Here is a 21535-nt window from a genome sequence, read left to right as displayed (position 1 = left end):
GAGGTGTCGGTGATGGGCCATAATAATCATATACAGTGTATATTGACAAAATAAAAAGAAAAAAAAGAAAAAAAAAAAGAAAATATATATATGAGCCAAATGTATGAAAATTCCTCAAAATCATTCCTGGTATATAGTAGTTGACAGAATTACTCTTGCCCCCTCTCACAGTCACCATAACTCCTCTTCCAATGCTCAGCAGTAACCCTAAGCTGTAATTGCGTATTATGAAAACTTAATGAACTCCAAATTTATGAAAACTTTGAGGATTCAGAAAATAATCACGTGCATTATTAAAAGGTGGGAAAAAAAGCCTTGTAAAAAAAGATTAAAAAATTGGAATAATCCAACCTAAACAAAAATGGGCTAACATGTTTTATTAATGCTAATATTTAAGATTCTAAACAGTTTTTTCTTGCAGAATCATATCTTAAGTTATTTTTCATTTCTGAATATGTATCAGACTATATTATATTGCAGATGGATATAATAATAAGTAATACAGAGTATCAATTCTCGTAGATCTTATATAGCACAAGTTAGCTACCATTTATTCACTTATTCAATGTATATTTCTTACGCACCAATTAAGTAACAGACTGAGGAAATCTTATAGTTCTTTATAAAATAAGCTCTACATGTATATACTTACAAGTATGGGTAAACTTCATATATTTATTATTCTGATGACTAGCAGAGCTGTAAAAGAATAAGAAAATGGCAACTACAAATCAGAAATTAAATTAATCAGTGATGTTTTGAATATCTCATAAAATATTTTTAATCAGAACAAGGGGGAAAGACCAATGTGCATTATAGAAATCCAAATTAATGTATTTACTAAAATGCTATTATTTTCAAGCACATATGTTTAAAATAACTCATCTAATAAAATTTAAGCATTATCACATTAGGTCCAATATAAAGAGAGTAAATGATTTAAAATTTACACAAAAAAGTTTTTCTTGAAAGTATTTCTTTATTATTTGGCAAATGAAACATTCCCCTATTGTTCATATATACAATTGGTTATGTAAGTTTTTATACATAGTTAGGTCTACGATTTTTTTCCTTACACGCCTAGAACGTAATTCTGATTTTTAATATATATATATTTTTTTGTCTTTTTCCGTGTCCGGCAACAGATCGCAACCCTCAGTGTCGCCCCCATACCAGACCGGGACCGGCAACGGGATCGCAACCCTCGGTGTTGCTCCCACGCCTCGCTCAGCCAGTGAGCGGGAACCGGTCTGTATGTGGGATCCGAACCCTCGGGTGGGAGCGCCGCCACGCTTCCCAAGCGGCGCACTATCCAGTGCGCCACCGGGCCGGCCCAATTTTTAATATTTTTAATTATAATTTATATCACTCTAATTTCATTATTAGACTATAATCTTTGAATCAGTGATTCTCAAACCTTCCTGGACTTTACAAATATCCATGATATTTTTTAAATTATAGATTACTAATTCCAACCTAAAAATCCTGATTTAGTAAGTCTGGGGTGACAGCAATTGTAATTTAAATCTGCCAGAATTATTAAGAATTCAAAATTTACAGCATCTAAATTAATGAATTTGCAAGTTAATCTGCATTGCTATTTTCTTCTCCTGCACCTTCTTCAGTGCGACTTTAAAATGTCATTTAATTGAGTGATTTACAAGATTTCAGAAAATTAACGATTTAATTTTAAAATACAGATTCAAAATGCAATTTCCGTAATAATAATGCAAATAGAATACTATTGCTTAAAAGGCAGTTACAATCTAAGAAAAAAATTAAAGAAACATAACAAATTTTACCATAGAGGAAACAACTATCATATATTCTAAAATTTTTTTCTTCATAAATTTGTTTAAATCTCCCTATATAAAATTTTTGTTCATTATGCATGTGATTTGTGTACAGAGGAATGTGATTTTCTGAACTGAAACCAATACACATTAAAATCTAAATGGCTAACTTTACTATAAGGTTTTATATAAAATTTCTTAAAGATTTCCTAAGTGAACGAATTGGGCTACTTTTTCTATATAAAATTATATTATATTATTATTTTGAACTATAGAACCAATATCAGATTTTTTTAGCTTAAATTTTTAGTTCTTTAAAAAAAGTTTAGATTTACTATGTCCTAAGTGTTGACATAGTAAAAATTGGGGTAATTATTCCATTATTCATGGTTCAAATTATTGTTCTTCAATAATAAGTAGTTGCTGTAAGTATAATGTAGTAATGGCAATGATATAGACCCGGCTATTGTAGATGAGACAGCTACAATTTCAATTTGGGGAACAGCCAGTGTTGGGGGGTAGTTAAAGGCTGATTTTTAGTGCTGATAATTAAAGGTTAACTTGATATCGAAGAGGTCCTATTGATGATTGACGGTAGTTCTATTAAGATTAGCACTGGCATCTGTGGTTGCAGGTTCAGATGAAGAGGTCGACATAGATAGTTGAAGGAGCGTATTGGGCTAAGTAGAAATTCCAGTAGCTATAGGTTAAGTGGAAGTGGTAGTGGTTATGGATTCAGTTTAAGTGAACAAAGTTGTGGGTTCAGTTGGAGAGGTGAAAGTGGTGATTGTTCTGGTTGTCCGCTAAATTTAAATTGTAGCAGCAGTTGGTGTTTTTGAGGTTGCAACAGTTGTAGCACCTGTTAAAGTGGTGGCAGCTGTGGTTGCACTTGAAGTGGGAGAGGCAGCTGCTGTGGCTGTAAGCTGAGCTGAAGCGGTAGAGGCTGCATGTTGAGTTGAATCAGTGGTTGCGGCTGTAGAAGACTGAGTAGGGGTTGCAACAGCTGTAGATTCCGTTGAAGTGGTGGCAGCTGTGGTTCCACCTGAGAGGGCTGTGGTAGCTGTTGTGGTTGCAGGTTGAGTTGAAGTGGTCACAGTGACTTCTGAAGTTGCAGAGGTCTCTTCGTTTTCACGTAGGACAACTACATACTGTCCGTTGCTTGGGGGTAGCTGGATAACAATGGAGGAATTGCCATTTCCTTTATTATTCACCAGGCATATTATGAGTACTCCAAGTGCTGTCGTTATCACACAGGCTAAGAAAAAAGCCAGGAAGACTTTCCAGAGAGAGCGGTCATCACAGCTATTTCCTTTTACCTACAAAGGTTGACAAAAATGTCAGTAGTGAAAAGAATTCTTTCATTACTTCTTTTGTATTATTTGTAACTTTTTGCATTAACGTCCTTTAAATCACTGTGTCTCTGTGGTTTAGTCTTAAAGTCCAGGTTTTCATCCAGATGTAAATAATTGCATGCTTTCTCTAACATTAGAAGAAAGACAAATCTGCTAATATCTTGTCTTCTCTTATTGTATTTTACAGTAGGGCATTCCTCTGTCTTTTTTCTTTTTGATACATTTTATTATATAGAGCAGTTTTAGGTTGACAGCAAAAATAAGTGAAAGATACATGGATACCCCACGTACCCCCGGCCATCACAAATGCATAGCTTACCCTATTACAGCATCCCCCACTGGAGTGGTACCTTTGTTATAACTGACGAACCTACACTGACACATATTATCACCCAGAGTCCATAGTTTATATTAGGGTTCACTCTCGGTGTTGCTCACTGTATGGGTTGGAACAAATGTATAATGACATGTATCCATCATTATAGTATCATACAAATACTGAGTAGTTTCACTGCTGCTTAGTTCCACTTAGTTCCTTCCTTCACCCTACACTTTGTCTTTTTTATGTGAGCAGAAGAGTGGTTTTAAATGCTAAATTTTCTTTCATACACCTGATCCTCTACTTGACATTTTTATTACCCCAAACTGCTCCACTTTCAACACCATTTCTTCAAGAAACCTGTCCTCTGACCTGCACATTCTCTCCTTCTGCTTGCTCATCCAGTGATTCTGTATTGACCTTTCTGTGGTTTTACCGAAAGCTTTGGTTCAGCAGTCCTTACTTCACGTCCGTCCTTATCCACCTTTTGTTCCATGACCTATTGTTTCAATAACATTCTTGCTAATTCCCTAAAATCTATTGCACTTCCATCTTCTCGTCTCCTCTAGTTGACAAATAAATGACGGTCTGCTTTCTCCAGACCTGCCCTGGAGCAGCCACACTGCTGGGGAAAGTCAAGCTCCTGGGCAGATCAGAATCAATATAAATGTATTATCACCGTCCTCGAATGGATTTTTCTGTGCTGCTCTGCTGGCGTATTATATTTCTCTGATTAAGGTACCTCTCATTTTTAAAATACTTCCTCAAACTTCTCTCTCCTCAAACCTGTAACTCCTACCACCAACTCTCTCAAGAAAATTGTGCCTCCTCATTCCCATGAAATGACTTCACTTCTTCCTACTTAATGGGAAACCTGAAACAATCCAATGGAAACTCTTTCAAACCAGCAACCCTAAACATGCCTGGACCCCACCCACCTCTCCCTCTTCCCCGATTGACAAGAGGAGCTCTCCTGCCATCTGCCCGAAGCTGATCCCCCAACCTGTCCTTTGGGTCCCGTCCTCTCTGCCCTTCCCAGCATCTTTTCTTTTTTGATTACCCTTTCTCTCTGACTGAATACTTCATCACTTACCTCTTGAATGGCTTTTTCCTTTTGATATTTAAACCTGTCCAGATATTTCCCATCTTTAATGAAAAACTTTTGTTGATTCCAAATGCTCCTCAAGCAACTTCCCTTTCTCTCTCTTTATCTGGAAAATGAGATTTCCCGAGAATTGTCTAAATGCAACACCTCCATTTACACACTCTCCAACCCAATCCTGTCTGGCTTCAGCTTGCTCATGCCATTGAAAAAGTCACCAGTGACATGCAATCATTAAAAACTAACTGACGTATTTTAGTCCTTGTCTTACTTCAGCCCTCAGCAACATTTGCAACTGGAGACCATGCCTCCTCCTCTCTTTTTAACAGTCTTTTTCCTTTGCTTCTCTAATATTCCATTCTCATTGGTTTCTTCTTAACTCCTCCGAATCCTCTCCTCAGTTTTTTTCCAAAGGCTCCCTATCTACTTTCAGTCTTTACAGTTGACATTTTTCAGGCCCTTGTTTTTTTTCACTGTAGGTCTGCAGTCAACAAATTTTCTTTCTTTCTTTTTTTTTTGTAAAGGACCAGATGGTAAATATTTTCAGCTTTGGGAGCCACACAGTTTCTATCACAGCTACTCTAGTCCTGCCATTGTAGAGTGAAAGCAGTCACAGACAGTGAATAAACAGGAGCATGGCTGTGTTTAAATAAAACTTTATTTCTGGGCCGACCCCGTGGCACACTCGGGAGAGTGCAGAGCTGGGAGTGCAGTGAAGCTCCCACCACGGGTTCTGATCCTATATAGGGATGGCCGGTGCGCTCACTGGCTGAGCGCAGTGCGGGCGACACCAAGCCAAGGGTTGCGATCCCCTTACCGGTCACAAAAAAGACAAAAAAAAAAAACTTTATTTCCAAAAACAGGTGGTGGGCTAGATTTGGGCACTTCATGCTTCCTTTCCAGGCTTTCTCATCATTCCTATAATTTTAATTAACAAAATAACCAGACGACTCTCAAGTTCATCTCCAGTCCAGCCCTCCCCTCTAACCTTCAAACACTTGCATGATAGCACATCTTAGATATTGTAAAGATGCCTCAAACTCACTGTGTCCAAACCCACAGTCATGACCTTCCCAAGGAAACCTGGCCAGTTCCCACATCTGACTAAGGGGCACCACCATCCATTCCATTCAGTTCTCTAAACAAAGTGGCCACTTTTGAAATCTCCCAGTCCATTACCAAACCCTGTTAACAATATCTGGTAAGTATCTCACAGTAGGGTTGACTTTTATCCATCTCTGCTAATACCACTCTAGTCCAAGTTTCCTTCATCCCTGCTTTGGACTTGGGCAATAGCCTCAGACCACACCAGCCTCCACTCAGTTTCTCCAATGCACCATGATTACATGACTACTTCTAAAATAGGACCTTGGCACAAATAGTTCTGTGGGCAGAAAATGCCTTTTCCAATCTCTGTCCACTTCCCAGAATGCCACATGGTAAACTTTCAACACAGCATGGTCTCCACAGGCACCTATTTTTTGCACCAATACTAAAGTATTGGTCAGTGACTGTGTTATCAGGAGAGGAATGATGCTCTGTGAGGTTTTCATAATTGTCCTGAGGGTATCCACTTCTTTAAGTATGTAAGTTTGCCAGGTGATGAGTCAACTTCTTTTTTTTTCTCTGAATGTGGAATATGGCTAGAGAGATGGCTGGATAGGAAGAGATCCCTTTAGTGTTGTTTGGTATTCGCCTGGGAATTAACAGAAATATCATGGACTAAAAATAGCATGGAAAAGTGATCTAGATAATTTCTACAGTGAATAATCCTTTATAACTTCCTACCATTCAGCTGCCTGGGACCTAGTATGATGAGAGAGGCCCACAGAATCCACTTAAATGCATTATCCCCTTTCCAGGTTTAGTATCTAAGATTGCACAATGAAAAGGGCTCCCTAGAAGCTTTCCAGTGATGTGCATTTCAACGAGGTAAGCCAAAGCCCTGCTTACTTTCTCACTATTTTTATCACAGATTAGGTTATTCACCAGCATGGTTTAAAAGGATAAACATGGAATGAAGGATTAAAAACCCTGTGTTGAAACCTATACTCTGTCTAAGCAAATTTCTTAACTTCTTTGGCTTGTGACATATAGAATTGCCTTAAGGATTAACAAAACTGAATTGCTTTGTTAATTGGAAAGTGTTTTTGCAAATATTTGTTGTTACTATTGTTAGATAGGCAATATGGCATGGTAGAAGAGTGCAGTCTTTTAAATTAGAGAAGGTTTAAATTTCAGAGCTATGAAATGTTAAACAATTTCCTTAACTTCTCTGAGCTTCAAGTCCTCTTGTCTTGAAATACAGGAATAAAACTATCACAAATTGTTGTTGGGAAAATTAAATATATATAAAGTCATTAGTTCTCAAAAATATTATTTTTATTTTGGATGCAGTATAACTTAGGAATCAGAAACAAGCACTCTGGAGTCCAGGAGATTATCTCATTATCAGCTGGATGAGTGCAAGAACTCCAAGGAATGGAATAAAAAGGTCTTGCCTTTCTGATAAAGTAGAGCAGGTTTTAATATTACAAAATATGGGCAATGGTATTTGTGGGAAGGCCAGGGTTTCATGAAAAGGGTGGCAGCACCATGACAGCAGAAGCCAAATGAGGACACCAAGGCCAGGGAAATGGCAGCCGCTAAGACCAAGTTAGCCCCAGGACAAACAGCATCTTCTTTACCTTGACTGGAAGCACTAAAAAGAAGGTTCAAGGGGGGGGATGAAAGGGGGATGGGGAGAGGTTGGACAAGGGGCACAAGGAATAATTATGATTTGTAACAATATATGTGTTAGTAATATTGATTTGATCAACATATCTCAATGTTGAACCCCCAAAATACGTCTAATCAATTTCGATTCAATAAAAATAAATAAAAAATAAAAAAATAAAAAGAAGGTTCAAGAAAGAACGTAGCAAAAGGCTTGTATATCTGGGAGGGTTTTATAGTACTGCCTTAAACAAACTTAAAAAGAGCACCTTAGTGAAATAAAGTGCATATAACCAGACAATAGGAAACTTAAGTTCTCCAGGTTTGGATTTTTCTGGCAAAAGCTATGGGAGTTCTGGCAAACCTCTTACCTTTCCTAACCCATATTTTCTGTAACTGATAAATGATAGAATGGGACTAAATCAGTCATTCTCATCACTAGTTGCACATTAGATTCACCTGCGTAGCTTTTAAAAAATATGGTTCCACAGGCCCCATAAAGCAGAGTTTCTGATTTAATTGTCCTGGGTGGGGCTCCGTCATTGGTATGTCTTAATCAGTCCCCAGCTAATACTAATGTGCAGTCAGGGTTATGAGCCAGGAGACTGGATGTTATTTAAGACCACTTTCAATTCTACCATTGATATGAATTACTTTACCTCTACAAAGGAGGAACATTTTCTAACTCCCCGCTATTGAGTTCATTCATTCTCTTTAATTGCCCCAGCAACTGTATAAACAGTTTGCATTTTTTAAAAATCCAGAATCAAGGTAAAAGTTCCAGAGCATGGAAAACCCAACCAAACTGCCAGGCCAAATCAGTAATTTATAGTCAAGGTCAAATTGCTCTTCAAGGGCTGAAGATTTAGAGATACAGTCATGATGTAAAGTTAATTCAGCCAAAAAGAGATGAGGTCAAGAACCAAGGAGAGCTGTGTCTGGTCTCCAAAGCTAGTGGAGAAATTCCAGAGGATAGTCAGGTTTCTGTGTCGAGGTCATATACACCAGAGGTCAGAATCCTGGGAGCTAAAGAAAGTGCCACACACAGAGGCAGCACAATCTAAGAAAATAAGGTGATCTCCAATAGAGTAAGACCCATGAATTTCTTTTTTTTCCTTTTTGTCTTTTTTCGTGACCGGCAACGGGATCGCAACCCTCGGTGTCGCGCCCACACCGCGCTCAACCAGTGAGCGGACCGGTCTCTATATGGGATCCGAACCCTCGGCGGGAGCGCCGCCATGCTCCCAAGCGCTGCACTCTACTGAGTGTGCCACCGGGCCGGCCCGACCCATGAATTTCTAAAAACAAGTCTCCCATCAGTCTAAATAATGAATTTTTTTTTATAAAGAATATTCATGAGATACAAAGCTAATTGTCACCCCTCCTGCCCATGATGTGAGGGCCAGATTCATACTGGGGGCATACCCATTACCAGAAATTACTTTTGTACCCTGTGTCCCCATCCAATTATCCCCCAACCACCCTCCTCCCCTCTCCCCCTAACTCTGCTTTGTAGGCCTTGGAATGTTCCCTCCCTCTATAAGATCACGGCACTACTGTGGTCTTTCCTTCCTTCCTTTCTCTCTTAGCTCCCACACAGGAGTGAGCACGTGCAGTATTTATCCCTCTGTGCTTTGTTTATTTCACTCAACATAAGTTTCTCCAAACTCATCCGTTTTGTTGCAAATGGGAGTATTTCATTCTTTTTTAGGCAGAGTAGTATTCCATAGTGTATATATACCACAGTTTCCTTATCCAATCACCCATTGATGGACATCTAGGTTGGTTCCATGTCTTGGCTATTGTAAACAGAGCTGCGATGAACAGGAGTGCAGGTATCCCTTCAACATGATGATTTCCATTCCTCTGGATATATACCCAGAAGAGGGACTGCTGGTTCATATGGAAGATCTATCTGTAGTTGTTTGAGAAACCTCCATACTGATTTCCATAGTGGTTGTACAGTCCCACCAACAGTGCAGTAGTGTTCCCTTCTCTCCACACCCTTGCCAGCATTTGTTATTCACCATCTTTTTGATTATAGCCAGTCTAATGAGTGAGGTGGTATCTCAATGTGGTTTTAATTTGCATTTTCCTGATGACTAGTGAGGTTGAGCATTTTTTCATGTATCTGTTGGCCATTGCCAACACACTTGCTCGCCTGCCTCCTCCCCAACACTGCATTTCACCCTAGGCTTATTTCTCTGATTTTTATACATGTTCTCTACTGTGAATATTTGAGCCCCCAACTACAATGTTAGCTCTTTGAAAACAGAGACCATCAAACATTCTCCTTTTTGTGAACTGCCTCACAGTGACTTGTAATTGTACTGAGAATACAACAAATGCTTAACATAAATGTACATAAATTAACTACATTTCTTGGGAAAGAATAGACAAAGTACATCCCCATATAGAGCACATCCCATCCTGCATAAAAGCTACTATGCTGAATATGACCTATGTGTTAGATAATTCTGGGTGTGGGCACCTTAGGTATGAAAGAACTCCTGGGCTCACGCAGACCCCAGCTAAGCTGGGGGAGACATCACGGATTATGTCATCTGAAGATGGACACCAAATTATGGAGCTGTGAGCCTCTTGGTCTTTTGGACATGTGATTGGCTACAGAGATGAAGCATGAGTAAATAGTGAGCCATGGTGTTGATTTGCTAAAATAAAACTCTCCTGTCAAAAATAAAAAAGAATGTGACTTTTAAAAGAAATAAATGTTTTCTTATTACCCTCTGAACACACAAAAAATTAGATTATTAGGGTACATTTTAACTAATGTTTGTAAGTTACCAAATCTCAGCTCAGAAATGTGTATCCTCTTTCTCATCCTAGTACATGAATGTGTTGAATATCCTCACGTTGCGAGTTACTGAAGGTGGAGCATATATGAGAAAACCTCTATGAGAAATAGAGTGGTAGAGCTGAAAACATCCTTGCAGCTTATCAGGTACAAACTGTTTAGGTCATTTTGGAACTGAGAATATTGGGGAAAAAAAGAGTTGAAGGGATTTGCCATCATTACACAATAGCAAGCGTGGAGCTCAGCCCCATGTGCTTTTCAGTACACTCCACTATGTGGAGTCCTTTGTTATGCTCCATTATGCTATGTTGACATATTAACATGAGTATAGTGTGTACTGTACTACAGGACACTAATGCAAAATTACCATACGTAGTATCTCCTTAGCATAATTCATACCATGCTCTGCCCAGTGGAACTTGCAAGCCTGTGACGGGGCACAGAAGACAAAGTCTTTGGCCAGTTTGTGTACGTCTTTGCTGGGTTCCTCTTGGGCATGCAACAGCGTGAAAACAATTTACAACAAAAGAAAGGTCTCTACTCTTAAGGATCTTACTTACTTACAGACAGGCACAACGAATTTGTGTATAATTAACAAATAAATGCAATAATTGTAAAATTTTGTTGAGAAGAAGGTGTGACTAAGGATTGAAAATGAGTTACATTCGGTGGGAAAGACTTTGGGGAAGAGGGTGTGTTAGAAGAGGGGACGAGGAGATAAAGTGAAAACGAGAGAGGAGTAGTTTCAGGAATTTATGGATCTTGGGCAAAAGTATAATGTAGAGTTATCTGGGGCTCTTCATCTCATAGGATGATAATGTTTGCTTTTTAGCTGCGAATCAAGGGCATCTTTGGCTGCTCCTTACTTGCCTTCAAAAGGGGGATTCGAAAATTACTCACTTGTAGATTTGCTAAGATGATTAATGAGTAAAGAACTGCAAAATCCTTAGAGCAAAGTCTGGTACGTAGTTTTCACTCAATTACTGCTAACTATGATTATTGTTAGTAGTAGTAGTATTTTTATTACTAATGCTACTAGTTTTAGTTGTCTTTGATCATGTTGATTTAGTAACCTGTTGCTAAATAGCTATAGAACTTGATAGCCAACCAACTAGTTAGTTCTATTAAAACTGTCAAACTAGAGTTGTATGTAGTCACTGGTGCATTAGGAACTATCATTAAAAATACAAAAAAAAAAAAAATAGAATTGTCAGTAAATAGAGATACGATGGAATATTCTTGGCAGTAAACAATTAGCTAAGTTAAATTGTTCTATAAGTATAATATGGAAGAAATAAAGATATCAGCTCTTTGTTTTATTCAATACAATCAAACAAAATTCTACCTGTTATTCAGTAGACAAATTTGAGGAAAGTTGGATCTACCTCTATTAACACCTTTGCTGATTTTCTTAAGTGCTCATTCTGTTTCTTTGTTATATCCAGTTTGCCTGTGGCTGACGAACACTTTAAGATACTTTATAAAAAAGTAAAACTCATTCGCCAGGCCAGTTTTCCAGAGTTTTCTGGCCCTATTAGAATCCCAGCCCTTTCAAAAAGGAAGATGATGGGTGGATCTACACAAAGGGTAGAGAATCTGTGATCTAGGCCCAGCTTTACAGTAATATTACAGCCCAAGTAATAATTTTACTGAGATTGTTCTGACTCTTAGCACAGGTGGAGTCTCTATACACAATTGGAATAGTTATAGAGCTGTGAGTAATGTTTAATCAGTTAATCAGCATTTCCTAATAATGGTCGTAAGCAACCAAAGTGCATTAGCTGTATTTACCAAAGGAAGTTCTATAGATTTTTTTCCCCTAACTTTGTAGGGATTAACTTAAAATCTCATGTATCCCTAACAGAAAAACAAATACGCCAAAATTTATTTTATTTGTTTATCATCTTCAAACAATTTTTAAATCTCATTATTAAAGTTAATCTTAAGATAAAAATATTTTTATAACTATACCTAAATGTATATAATAAAGTGAAATATGTAGTCAGCTATCCAGATATATGCTGTAAAAACAACTTTAGATAATATTCGTAAACATCTTCTCTAGAGACACTATCTTTATTACAAAAACCTGGCTAAAGGGAATTTTTTTCTCCATCTGAGTATTTGGGCATTTGAGGATCTTGGGAATGACGAAGAGAACATCTTGGGAAGGGGTGTTGTTTGATAACACAAAAGGACAAACTTTTTCTTTTGGTGAACCAGGAATCCTCCATGGGATTCTTTTATTCAACTAATGTTGAGAAACAAGACATTCTGCTTTGGTTTACCTCGTAAGTGATTAATACAGGCTGGTTCCCACAGCTCCATGTGTCAAAGGCCAAATATTTCTTCATATGCTTTTCATTTATTCTTCAGGCAGTGAATTTTAACTTACCATTTTAATTTTCAACACATGTCCTTCCTTTGTTCTGATGTCAAAGAGTATCTGGTCAGATATAACCAGATACATGAAAGTACTTCTCATATGATAGGTACAAAGTGAAGGCTTGGTTCTTGGTGTAAAAACATTTTTAAAAAATAGACAAAATGATCATATTTTTACATGAAGCAGGTACTTTTAGAGGATTTTTTTTTCAGGTTTAAAGATAATACCTAGAATTAGTATCTGGTTTTCCAGCCTATTTAGAAATCTGAGTTCTGACAGGTCTAGAAATTATATATAAACATCTAAGCATCAAATTGTGAAAATATAACCTAATAAGTAAACCAGTGGCATCACTGGAGTTTTATGTGTACATCGTAGTAAATATAGAAGGTTAAATGGGTTTCTTTGTAAATCTCATGGTCATAGAAGATTCATAATATTTTACATCTATAAATATTTAAAATAATGTCTAAAATATAATATAGCAAAATGTAACATGAAAGTTGAAGCAGAAAAATTAATACAGGGATTCTCTTCCATTTGAAGAAGAATACAAAATTATGACCTTTACTACATAGTAGTAAAGAGATTAGATTGCTTTTAAATACTGAAAATGAGGCTATAATATAAGCAAAATATCAACATGGAGCACCAATTTTGACCAGTCGGTTTTCAGAGTGTTCAACATTTACTATGTATTTTCCATGCTTCCTGTCCATTCTTGAGCTGCCAATATCACAAACTTAACTCCAAGAATATTTTACAATTTGTTTATTGCCCTTTATATAGACAACCATGAGAAATAATGAAAACATCTGGTGGAAAATCAACTATGATGCACACGTACAAGTGTGGATTAAACTAAACGATGAATAATTATTCACCAAAAAGGGATCCACCTTAGGGAAGGAAATGAGATATTAATGACAGAAAGACACAAGAAAACCAGTACTGCCTCTTGGAGCAATTGTCATTACCACTTCCACGACCCTTCTGACACACAGAAACCCTGAAAATCTTACGTCATTTTTCTTCTCTTCTCTTTGGTCCTACCTTTCAGACAGCTTCCTTCTCTGTTAGGACTTACCCAAGAAAAAATTCTGATGTAGAAATTTGCCATTGTTCTTCCTCTCTACTCAAGCATGAATGCCTTTTCACCCCTTATTGGTACCATCTCTCGGGAACCCATGGCCTGAGAGACACTTCACCTTTTCAGTCCCTGGGTTGGTGTCTGGACGTCTGCCTGGTAGTTTGCTTGGGTAATACACACATATTGAAATTCTTAGGCAATAATGCCAGAGGAGTGATGGAATATTGAAAATCTTTAGGAAGAGAACCTTTCTTGTTAAGAAATCTAATCAGTCTTAAATTGTAAAAGGATTAACTCTTTTGTTGGTTTATTCATTCAACAAGTGAGAATATAGAGCTTTGAAAGTGTGCCATGTATTTTTCTGGTGCAAAAGGTTCAGTAGCAAACAAAAGACCATACCCCTATCCTTTTTGTATATGACACTTTTGGAATTTGAATTTTTTCACAAAAGTTTGACCCTTTCAAATTTCTCTTATAAAAGTGTATTCAGAACCTTCAGCTGTTAACAATGAGTTTTACTGAGTCACCTGAAGTAACATAGTCTCAAGTCTTAGAATACAAAGAACAGGGAACACGGGAGAGGAACTGAGAAGCTGGGCAGAGATTTGCTCTAACAAGGAGTTAAAAACACAATGACTTGCTACAGCATGGATGAACCCTCAGGATTTTATGCTAAGCGAAATAAGCCAGTCACAAAAAGACAAATGCTGAATGATTCCACGTCCATGAGGTACCTGGAGTAGTCAAAACCATAGAAACAGAAAGTGGAATGGTGGTTGCCAGGAGCTGGGAAGTGGAGGACGTGGATGGGAAGTTACTGTTTAATAGGCATAGAGTTTCACTTTGGGAAGACAAAGAGAGTTCTGGGGATGGATGGTGGTGATGGTTGCACAACATTATAAATGTATTTAATTCCACTGAACTGTACACTGAAAAATGATTGAGATAATAAATTTTATGTTATGTGTATGTTACCACAATAAAAAAAATTGGAAAACAAAAATGAAAACATGATGACTTACTCCCGTTGAAACAAACCAACAGCGTTGATTAGCCATGGGGTACAAGGGACAGGGGTACAAGGGACAGGCAGGGGCTGAAGATGTCAGTAACATTAAACATGACTTTTGAGTAAACGGATTTATTTGAAAATTGGAATGATGCAGTTATCAAATAAGTGATATAAATTTAATTGTATTTTATTTAAAATGTTAGTGTAATTTTATTCTGTGAAGACATTTCATTTGGTACTACAGCGGTATATCCATGGCGTAACACTCTCAGTTTTGATGGCACCCACACATTATACAATGGCATAGAGTGAATGGTTACTCTTGTCACTTGAGTCTCACCCTCACAACCTTTAATTGACCAAGCAGTTGCAAGACTCTGTCACAAAGTTTGGAAGATAATAAAATTTTAATTTAAAATAAAATAAAACAACACATTGCTCTATGGCTAAATTGCCATGTAAAAATGAGATTTTTATTTATTTTGCAAAGAATGTTTCTTCAGCACATATTCTTAACAATTCTGTGAGTGCCTCTGTCCAAAGCTCAGCAGAAAAAGCAGAACACACCTGGATTGCTATAATGAGCAAAGAATCTCTGAACAGGATTTATAGCCAAAAAGAAATCTGAAAATCTTGTTGGCTGACATGGGGTTGAGAGAACTTTTCAACAGCTGGCCATTCTTTAGCAGAGGAAAAAATGCCTCTTTCTCAGTTATCTAATAGAGAGGTGAATTGCAGTGTTGTCTCAGAGCTTAGGTCAGACTGAGATTTTTAAAATCATGTTACTCAAACAAAAATTTTCTTACCTAAAATTTTGCAGGCTCTGATTATTATTTCTTTGGTCTATTGCCAATCTGGGAGCCAATATGATAGCTCAGCCCTGTGATCTTAGATGACATTTTAGGAAAAGGGATTACTATAGTTCATTATTCATTGTGTTATTGACATTACAACCAAAGTCAGACATAGAATTTCAAAGCCTAAGTAGAATGCTAACATGCAACCCAATTAATTTAAAAGTATGAAAGATCCTTGTGAAAAAAATAGAATCTGAAAAATAAATTTCCAGAGTGCCCTATCAAAATTATCAAAGCAAGAAATAATCATTAAAAGTAAAATTAAAAGTAAAAACTGAGATATTCTGAAAATTCATATATATATACAAATATACATATACCTACACATACACGTGTGTATGTATGTAAATATATGTATGTACACCAAATGTATATTTGTGTGTATATATATATGTATATATGTACACAGTTATCATAACACTATCAGAGTGTATTTAATTGTATTTTTTACAAAGCTGAGCCAATACCTATAGCAGATATTCCTTCACTAAATAAAAATTAACCAAAATCTATTTAAGCAATATGATGGGATTATAATAATTAGCCCTAACCAAAATAGAAACTTGAATTGGTATTCCATTTTAAGATGATCTTCATTGTTTGAAAGTTCTCGCCTATTAAGCCAAAATATTTCTTGTTCATTTGGCTGACTTACATCCTGGTCATGCTATCTGGAGAGAGTTAAAATAAATCTACTTTTTTCTTCAGAATATGGGTATATGATCCCTGATACACAATTCCAAAATCCAAAAAGCTTTGAAAACTGAAAATTATTTTTCGTATTTGGCGTAAATTTATTTGGCAACAAACGTTAATCCAAACAAATAAGGTTATTTTTAGTCTTCAATAAATTTAGCATCATTATTCATATGTTCAATTACAAGGACATTATTGTATATTGAAGGCTGCTACCACATGTATTGTGTCATATATACTGTAAGTACCATATTGAAATTGTAGAGATCTTTATGCTAATCCGGTGGGTGTGCCATTCTGCTCATCGCTAATCCTTCTAACAACTACAAGAATTAAGTGGTATTATCCTCACTTTCCTGATGATACATATGTGTTTTCAGTAACCTTTTATAAACTCAAGTTAAGATTAGAGTGTGGCCCTTCATTCATTTATTGTCTATAGCCATTTATTAATTTTCTAATGTGCACCACCCTGTGCCCTATGAAAGTTGGGGAAAAAAGGTGAAAGACAATTCAGAGGTTGAATGCATTTCAGAGCCTGTACAACTGATGAACCTTTAGAGACTCTGGTGACGTATGCCGAGATTCGTCAGGGAGGTATGGATGTTTACTGGAATCAAGGCCAGGGTGGTGCAGCCACCTGGAATCAGATCTGCTCACAAGGACAGAGATTGCTGGAATTTAGACTACAAATAGCAGCAAGGACTTAGCAACTCCCAGGGTGGAGATATGGCTCATCATCCTTGCTGACCCTGCAAGTTCTGCCCAAGCATCAGACAAATGTCAGGACTGGAAAATCCAAGATGTTCACAGAGCATGGGGATTGGCTATCAACGATACAGACCACATCTTTTTGAGGACAGCAGAGAGCTAGGTCTGGGAGCTGCAGTTTGTGGAGATGGGCACAAAAAGAACAAAGCAGCTCCAATTAAACAATTGCAGCAAATAGACTGGTTATTAGAATGGGAACTCAGAATGGAAACCTCAAGTCTATAAGTCAGGGCAAAGAGAGAAATTGGGGCTCGTAAGGTCCAGAACTTTAAATGTGTTATCAAATCTGGTGTCCAGACTGGGATCAACTCTAAATCTAGGATTAGAATGGGATCCAAGGTGTCAGTGGTGGGACATCACAGCCCAGTTCAGGGCAGCAGGATCCTGGCTCGGGGTACAGTGAACAGGGCAGACCCAGCAGTCCCAGAGTTCAAAGTTAGGAATTTGCTTATTTTCTCAACCTTCCTTGGGGTGGAGGGTGGGGTGGTAAAGATGAGAGCTGTATGGAGCTGGAGCAGCTCATAGAACTCCTATCTGAGTCAGTGATCTGGGACAATGATGCAAATTGAGGTAGGAATGAAGGAGGCTGCAGCGAACTCAGTTTTGAGGAGCTGGAGGGGAGGTGAAGTGAGAAAAAACCCACTGGGTGTGATGCTCACACTATTAAGGAAGCAAAGTGATCTTTGAGGGATGAAGCTGGTCATGGTTTGAAAGACACAAATTCTAATCCAGATCTTAAAAGTTCTCAAGCACATGGCTGGGTAGAAAGGAAGGGGAAATCGTAGAAGAGAGAAGCTGAGACTAACATGGAGAGGCAGAAAGAGGCAAGGTATTGGGGGAAAGTAGGAAGAGCGGCCTGGATGTAGGGTAAGGCTGTCATGGAAATTAGAGCTATTAATTACATTTTTACATAGGCAGAAGGGAAAAATGAATGTCAGGATATGAACTTTAAAACATGAATTGAGAAATGAACAAAACGGTAGTTTTTAGAGCAAGAAAAGAAAGGAAAATTACGTTTAACATAACTAATTCTGTAGCAACTAATGTCAGTAAAAAAAGGAAAGATTATAAATAGTCCTAAATTAATTCCAATTAAAATATAGTTATTCACATTGTTGACTGCCTTTTCTGTCCCCTGCTCTGTACTGGATGCTGAAGTATGAAGGAAGATCTCCCCATCATCCCTAAGGAGGACCACATACAACTGGTCTCCCAACTCCCACGTTTGCCTGACTTTGGTTCATTCTTCACAAAGTAGCCAAACTCTTCTTTCTAAAATGTCAACCCGCTTATATTACTATCCTGCTCAAAACCCCTAAAGGGCATCCCATTCCTCTTAGGGAAAAGTCCCAAGCCCTTTTCTTGGCCTCTGCCCATCTCTGAATCCCCGCCCTACACTATTTTATATGTCACATACTATGCCCCAACCGCACTGTTTAAAAATATATATTAAGAAATATATCAAATATACAAAAAGGTATAAGGAATAATCTGTTAAGTATCCAAATTCCCATTACCTAGCTTAAGAGATAACATTTTTTTACATACAGTTAGAGCCACCTCTGCACCTATTCCTGAACATCTTCCCCTCCTGCCCTTCTCTCCCTTCCTACCAGAGTTAAGCATTCTCCTTAATTTGATGTTTATATTCCCCATGTTTTTTTTTATGTTTTAATATATCCCCAAAACATGTAATATCACTTGCATGATGTAAAATTTATATGAATCCCTATTATTCTGTATTCTTCCACAATACGGCTTGCTTTGTTTGTTTTGCCCAGGGTACATTTATAAAACTCAACTACATGCACACTCATAACTCTACTTCATTCATTTTCACTGTTTCATAGTATTGCATTGATTGAATCACAATTATTAATGTATAAAATTGAGGTTGATCCTCTCTTTTTACTATTATAAAAAATGATGCTATAGATATTCCAGTATATGCCTTCTTGGGAACATTTATTAAAAGTTTCTAGATGTATAATTAAGAGTGAAATTGCTGGATCATCAAGTGTGTGTTCTATCAACTTTACTATACATCCCCAAAATTGTTTCCAAGGATTTACAAATATTTACTCCCATAAAAGTATTCCCACTTTTTTCATAAGTACTAACATATTGTCAAATTTTTAACTTTGCTAATGTGTATGGTATAAAAAATATGCTGCTCAGTTCACATTTTTTTCACCCTACTTGCATGTAAATTAAGTTTGTTTCTTTATTTTTGCGTTCTGCAGCAGACATTCGCTGTGGGAATTTGTGTTTATTCTTTTTCTTACCTTTTATTTTTTGTTTTGTATGTATTTTAGAAATAAGTGTGGAGAGATTCTGAACTAGATAGCTGTTTTCATGCTACAGGAATTAGAAAGATTCTGTCTCTTCGTCGTACATTTTTTGAATTATGATCACGTTTTACACAGACACACGTGAATATATACAGAATCTTCTTTTTCACTTAGCACTTTAACATATGCATTTGCCCCAGTAATTTAAAGAAGTTTTAAAAATATAACATTTAATGCCAATGTAATTATATCATGAAGGCGTGATGCAGTTGAGCTAACCTGTCCCTAATACTGCCTTTCTAGGTTCTAGGGATTGATCCCCGGGCCTTGGTGTTACCTGCACTACACTCTAACCAACTGAGCTAACCAGCCACCCTTGCCAGTTGTAGATCTTGGGACTTGTCAGCCTTCATAATTGTATGAGGCCATTTCTTAAAATAAATCTCTTTCTCTCTAAATATGTGCTATATATATATATATATATACATCCTGTTGGTTCTATTTCTCTGGAGAATCTGACTAATACACAAATTAACCCTAAGGATTAGGGTACATCAACTCATTGCCTCCAGATCTAGAAATACAGTCAGATTCCAGCAAGCCCCCAAAGAAGTGTAAATCTGAACCACAACAAAAGATTTGCAGTATTTTGGTAAATAATATTGACAGAAGCATAGAAAATATGAGTGGAAATATATTCCGCAGTGCTAATCCAGAGGGAAAGGATCATAACATTGAATTGGATCAAATGTATTGATAAGGGTACACCTGCTCAAGATTCTGGAGCCAATATGTAAGCTTGAAGGGCTCAGATTAGCTCTAATAGTTTGCTTGTTCAGTTGCATAAAATCAGACAGTGGTAATTATGTTTAATGGAGACAGAATGATACAATTTTTTTGATATAATGTAAAAAATAAATAAAACAATCCAAAGGGTTAGGAATAGATAAAAGGGATCTTCAAAAAGTTCATAAAAAGATTTGTATTATCTTTCAATTTGCTATTTCCACAAACTTTTTGAAGTACCCTTGTGTGTGTGTGTGTCTGTACGTGTGTGTATATATATATATATAAATATATGTATATATTTTTTTAAGTCTGCCACCCTCAGTATTCATTCCCCCTGGGAGTTGAGAAACTGACCAGGTAAGGATGATAGAACTACAGAGGGCACAGTGTGGGGGAAAGACTTAGACCCAGGCAAGATTTTCTACATAGCTCGGTTGAGTTTGTGGCAACCCCACATGACCCAGAAGTAACTAAAAGGCTGACAACTCAAATCACATGAAAACGTTTCCTCAGCAGCAAAGCAGCACTTTAGCTCAGGCGCAGAGCACAAGTACCAGTCCTGGCAGGAAGTTTCCCACAACTCAAGAATTAACCACAGGACAGCAAATTAGTTCCAATGCAGAGTTTAAGTGGTAGTGATAGCTATTGATCCTCCACAGAACAACAGCAACAACAACAACAACAAAAACAAAAACAGAGACCAGAGACAAAGCTTTGATATTAGCCAGGAAAGGTCTAATACCACCATAGAAAACCTATAAAATCTGGAAGAGGTAGCCATCTTCTTCTCAAATGCTCAGGCATCAGTTTGAAGACACAAAGACTGAAGAAAAAAACAAAAACAGAGAAATATGACATCACGCAAGGAAACCAACAAAACACCAGGAATGGACCCAGAAGAACAGTGAACTTATGAAATGTATGACAGAGAATTCAGAATAACCCTCTTAAAGACGTTCAAGGAGTCACAGGAAAATACATATAGAAAATTAAATGTTAACTGGAAAACAATTCGGGAGCAGAAGGAGAAATGACAAAGAAATAGAAGCAGCTAAAAAAATAGAATTCTAGAAATAAAGAATACATTATTTGAACTGAAAAACTCAATAGAAAGTTCTAACAGCAGACTTGATCAAACAGAGGAAAGAATTAGTGAGCTTGAAGACAAAACAAATGAAATTATCCAATCGGAGGAGAAAAAAAAAGGAATAAGGAAAAATGACACAGAAATGCGGCAAATATAGGACTCCTACAAGCAAAATAACCTCTAAATAATGGATGAACTGAAAGGAAATGGAAAAGGAAGAGACCTGGAAAGCACGTTCAAGGAAATAATGACGGAAAATTTCCCAAGTATGGAGAAAGATGACCGCATCCAGGTTCATGAAACTCAGACATCACCAATCAAATTCAATCCAAAAAGGAATGCCCCAAGGAACATCATAATCAGATTATCAAAAGACAAAGACAAAGAAAGAATACTAAAAGTAGCAAGAGAAAAGAAACACGTAACCTTCAACAGAGCCACAACACATCTCTCAGCAGGT

General features: G+C 37.2%; 1 protein-coding gene across 1 annotated transcript; it reads right to left on the bottom strand.

Moving 5' to 3' along the window:
- Positions 1 to 2602: 2602 nt before the first annotated feature.
- On the bottom strand, positions 2603 to 13279 carry LOC103607800 (dynactin-associated protein-like). The gene is given in 3 exon segments (XM_008592267.1): positions 2603 to 3109; positions 9742 to 9906; positions 13145 to 13279. Coding segments are annotated over 3 exon segments (807 nt in total).
- Between the last annotated feature and the right edge of the window lie 8256 nt (positions 13280 to 21535).

Source organism: Galeopterus variegatus, unplaced genomic scaffold (genome assembly GCF_000696425.1).
Source record: "Galeopterus variegatus unplaced genomic scaffold, G_variegatus-3.0.2 Scaffold7721, whole genome shotgun sequence".
NCBI lineage: Eukaryota > Metazoa > Chordata > Mammalia > Dermoptera > Cynocephalidae > Galeopterus > Galeopterus variegatus.
This window is presented reverse-complemented; position numbering and strand designations above follow the sequence as displayed.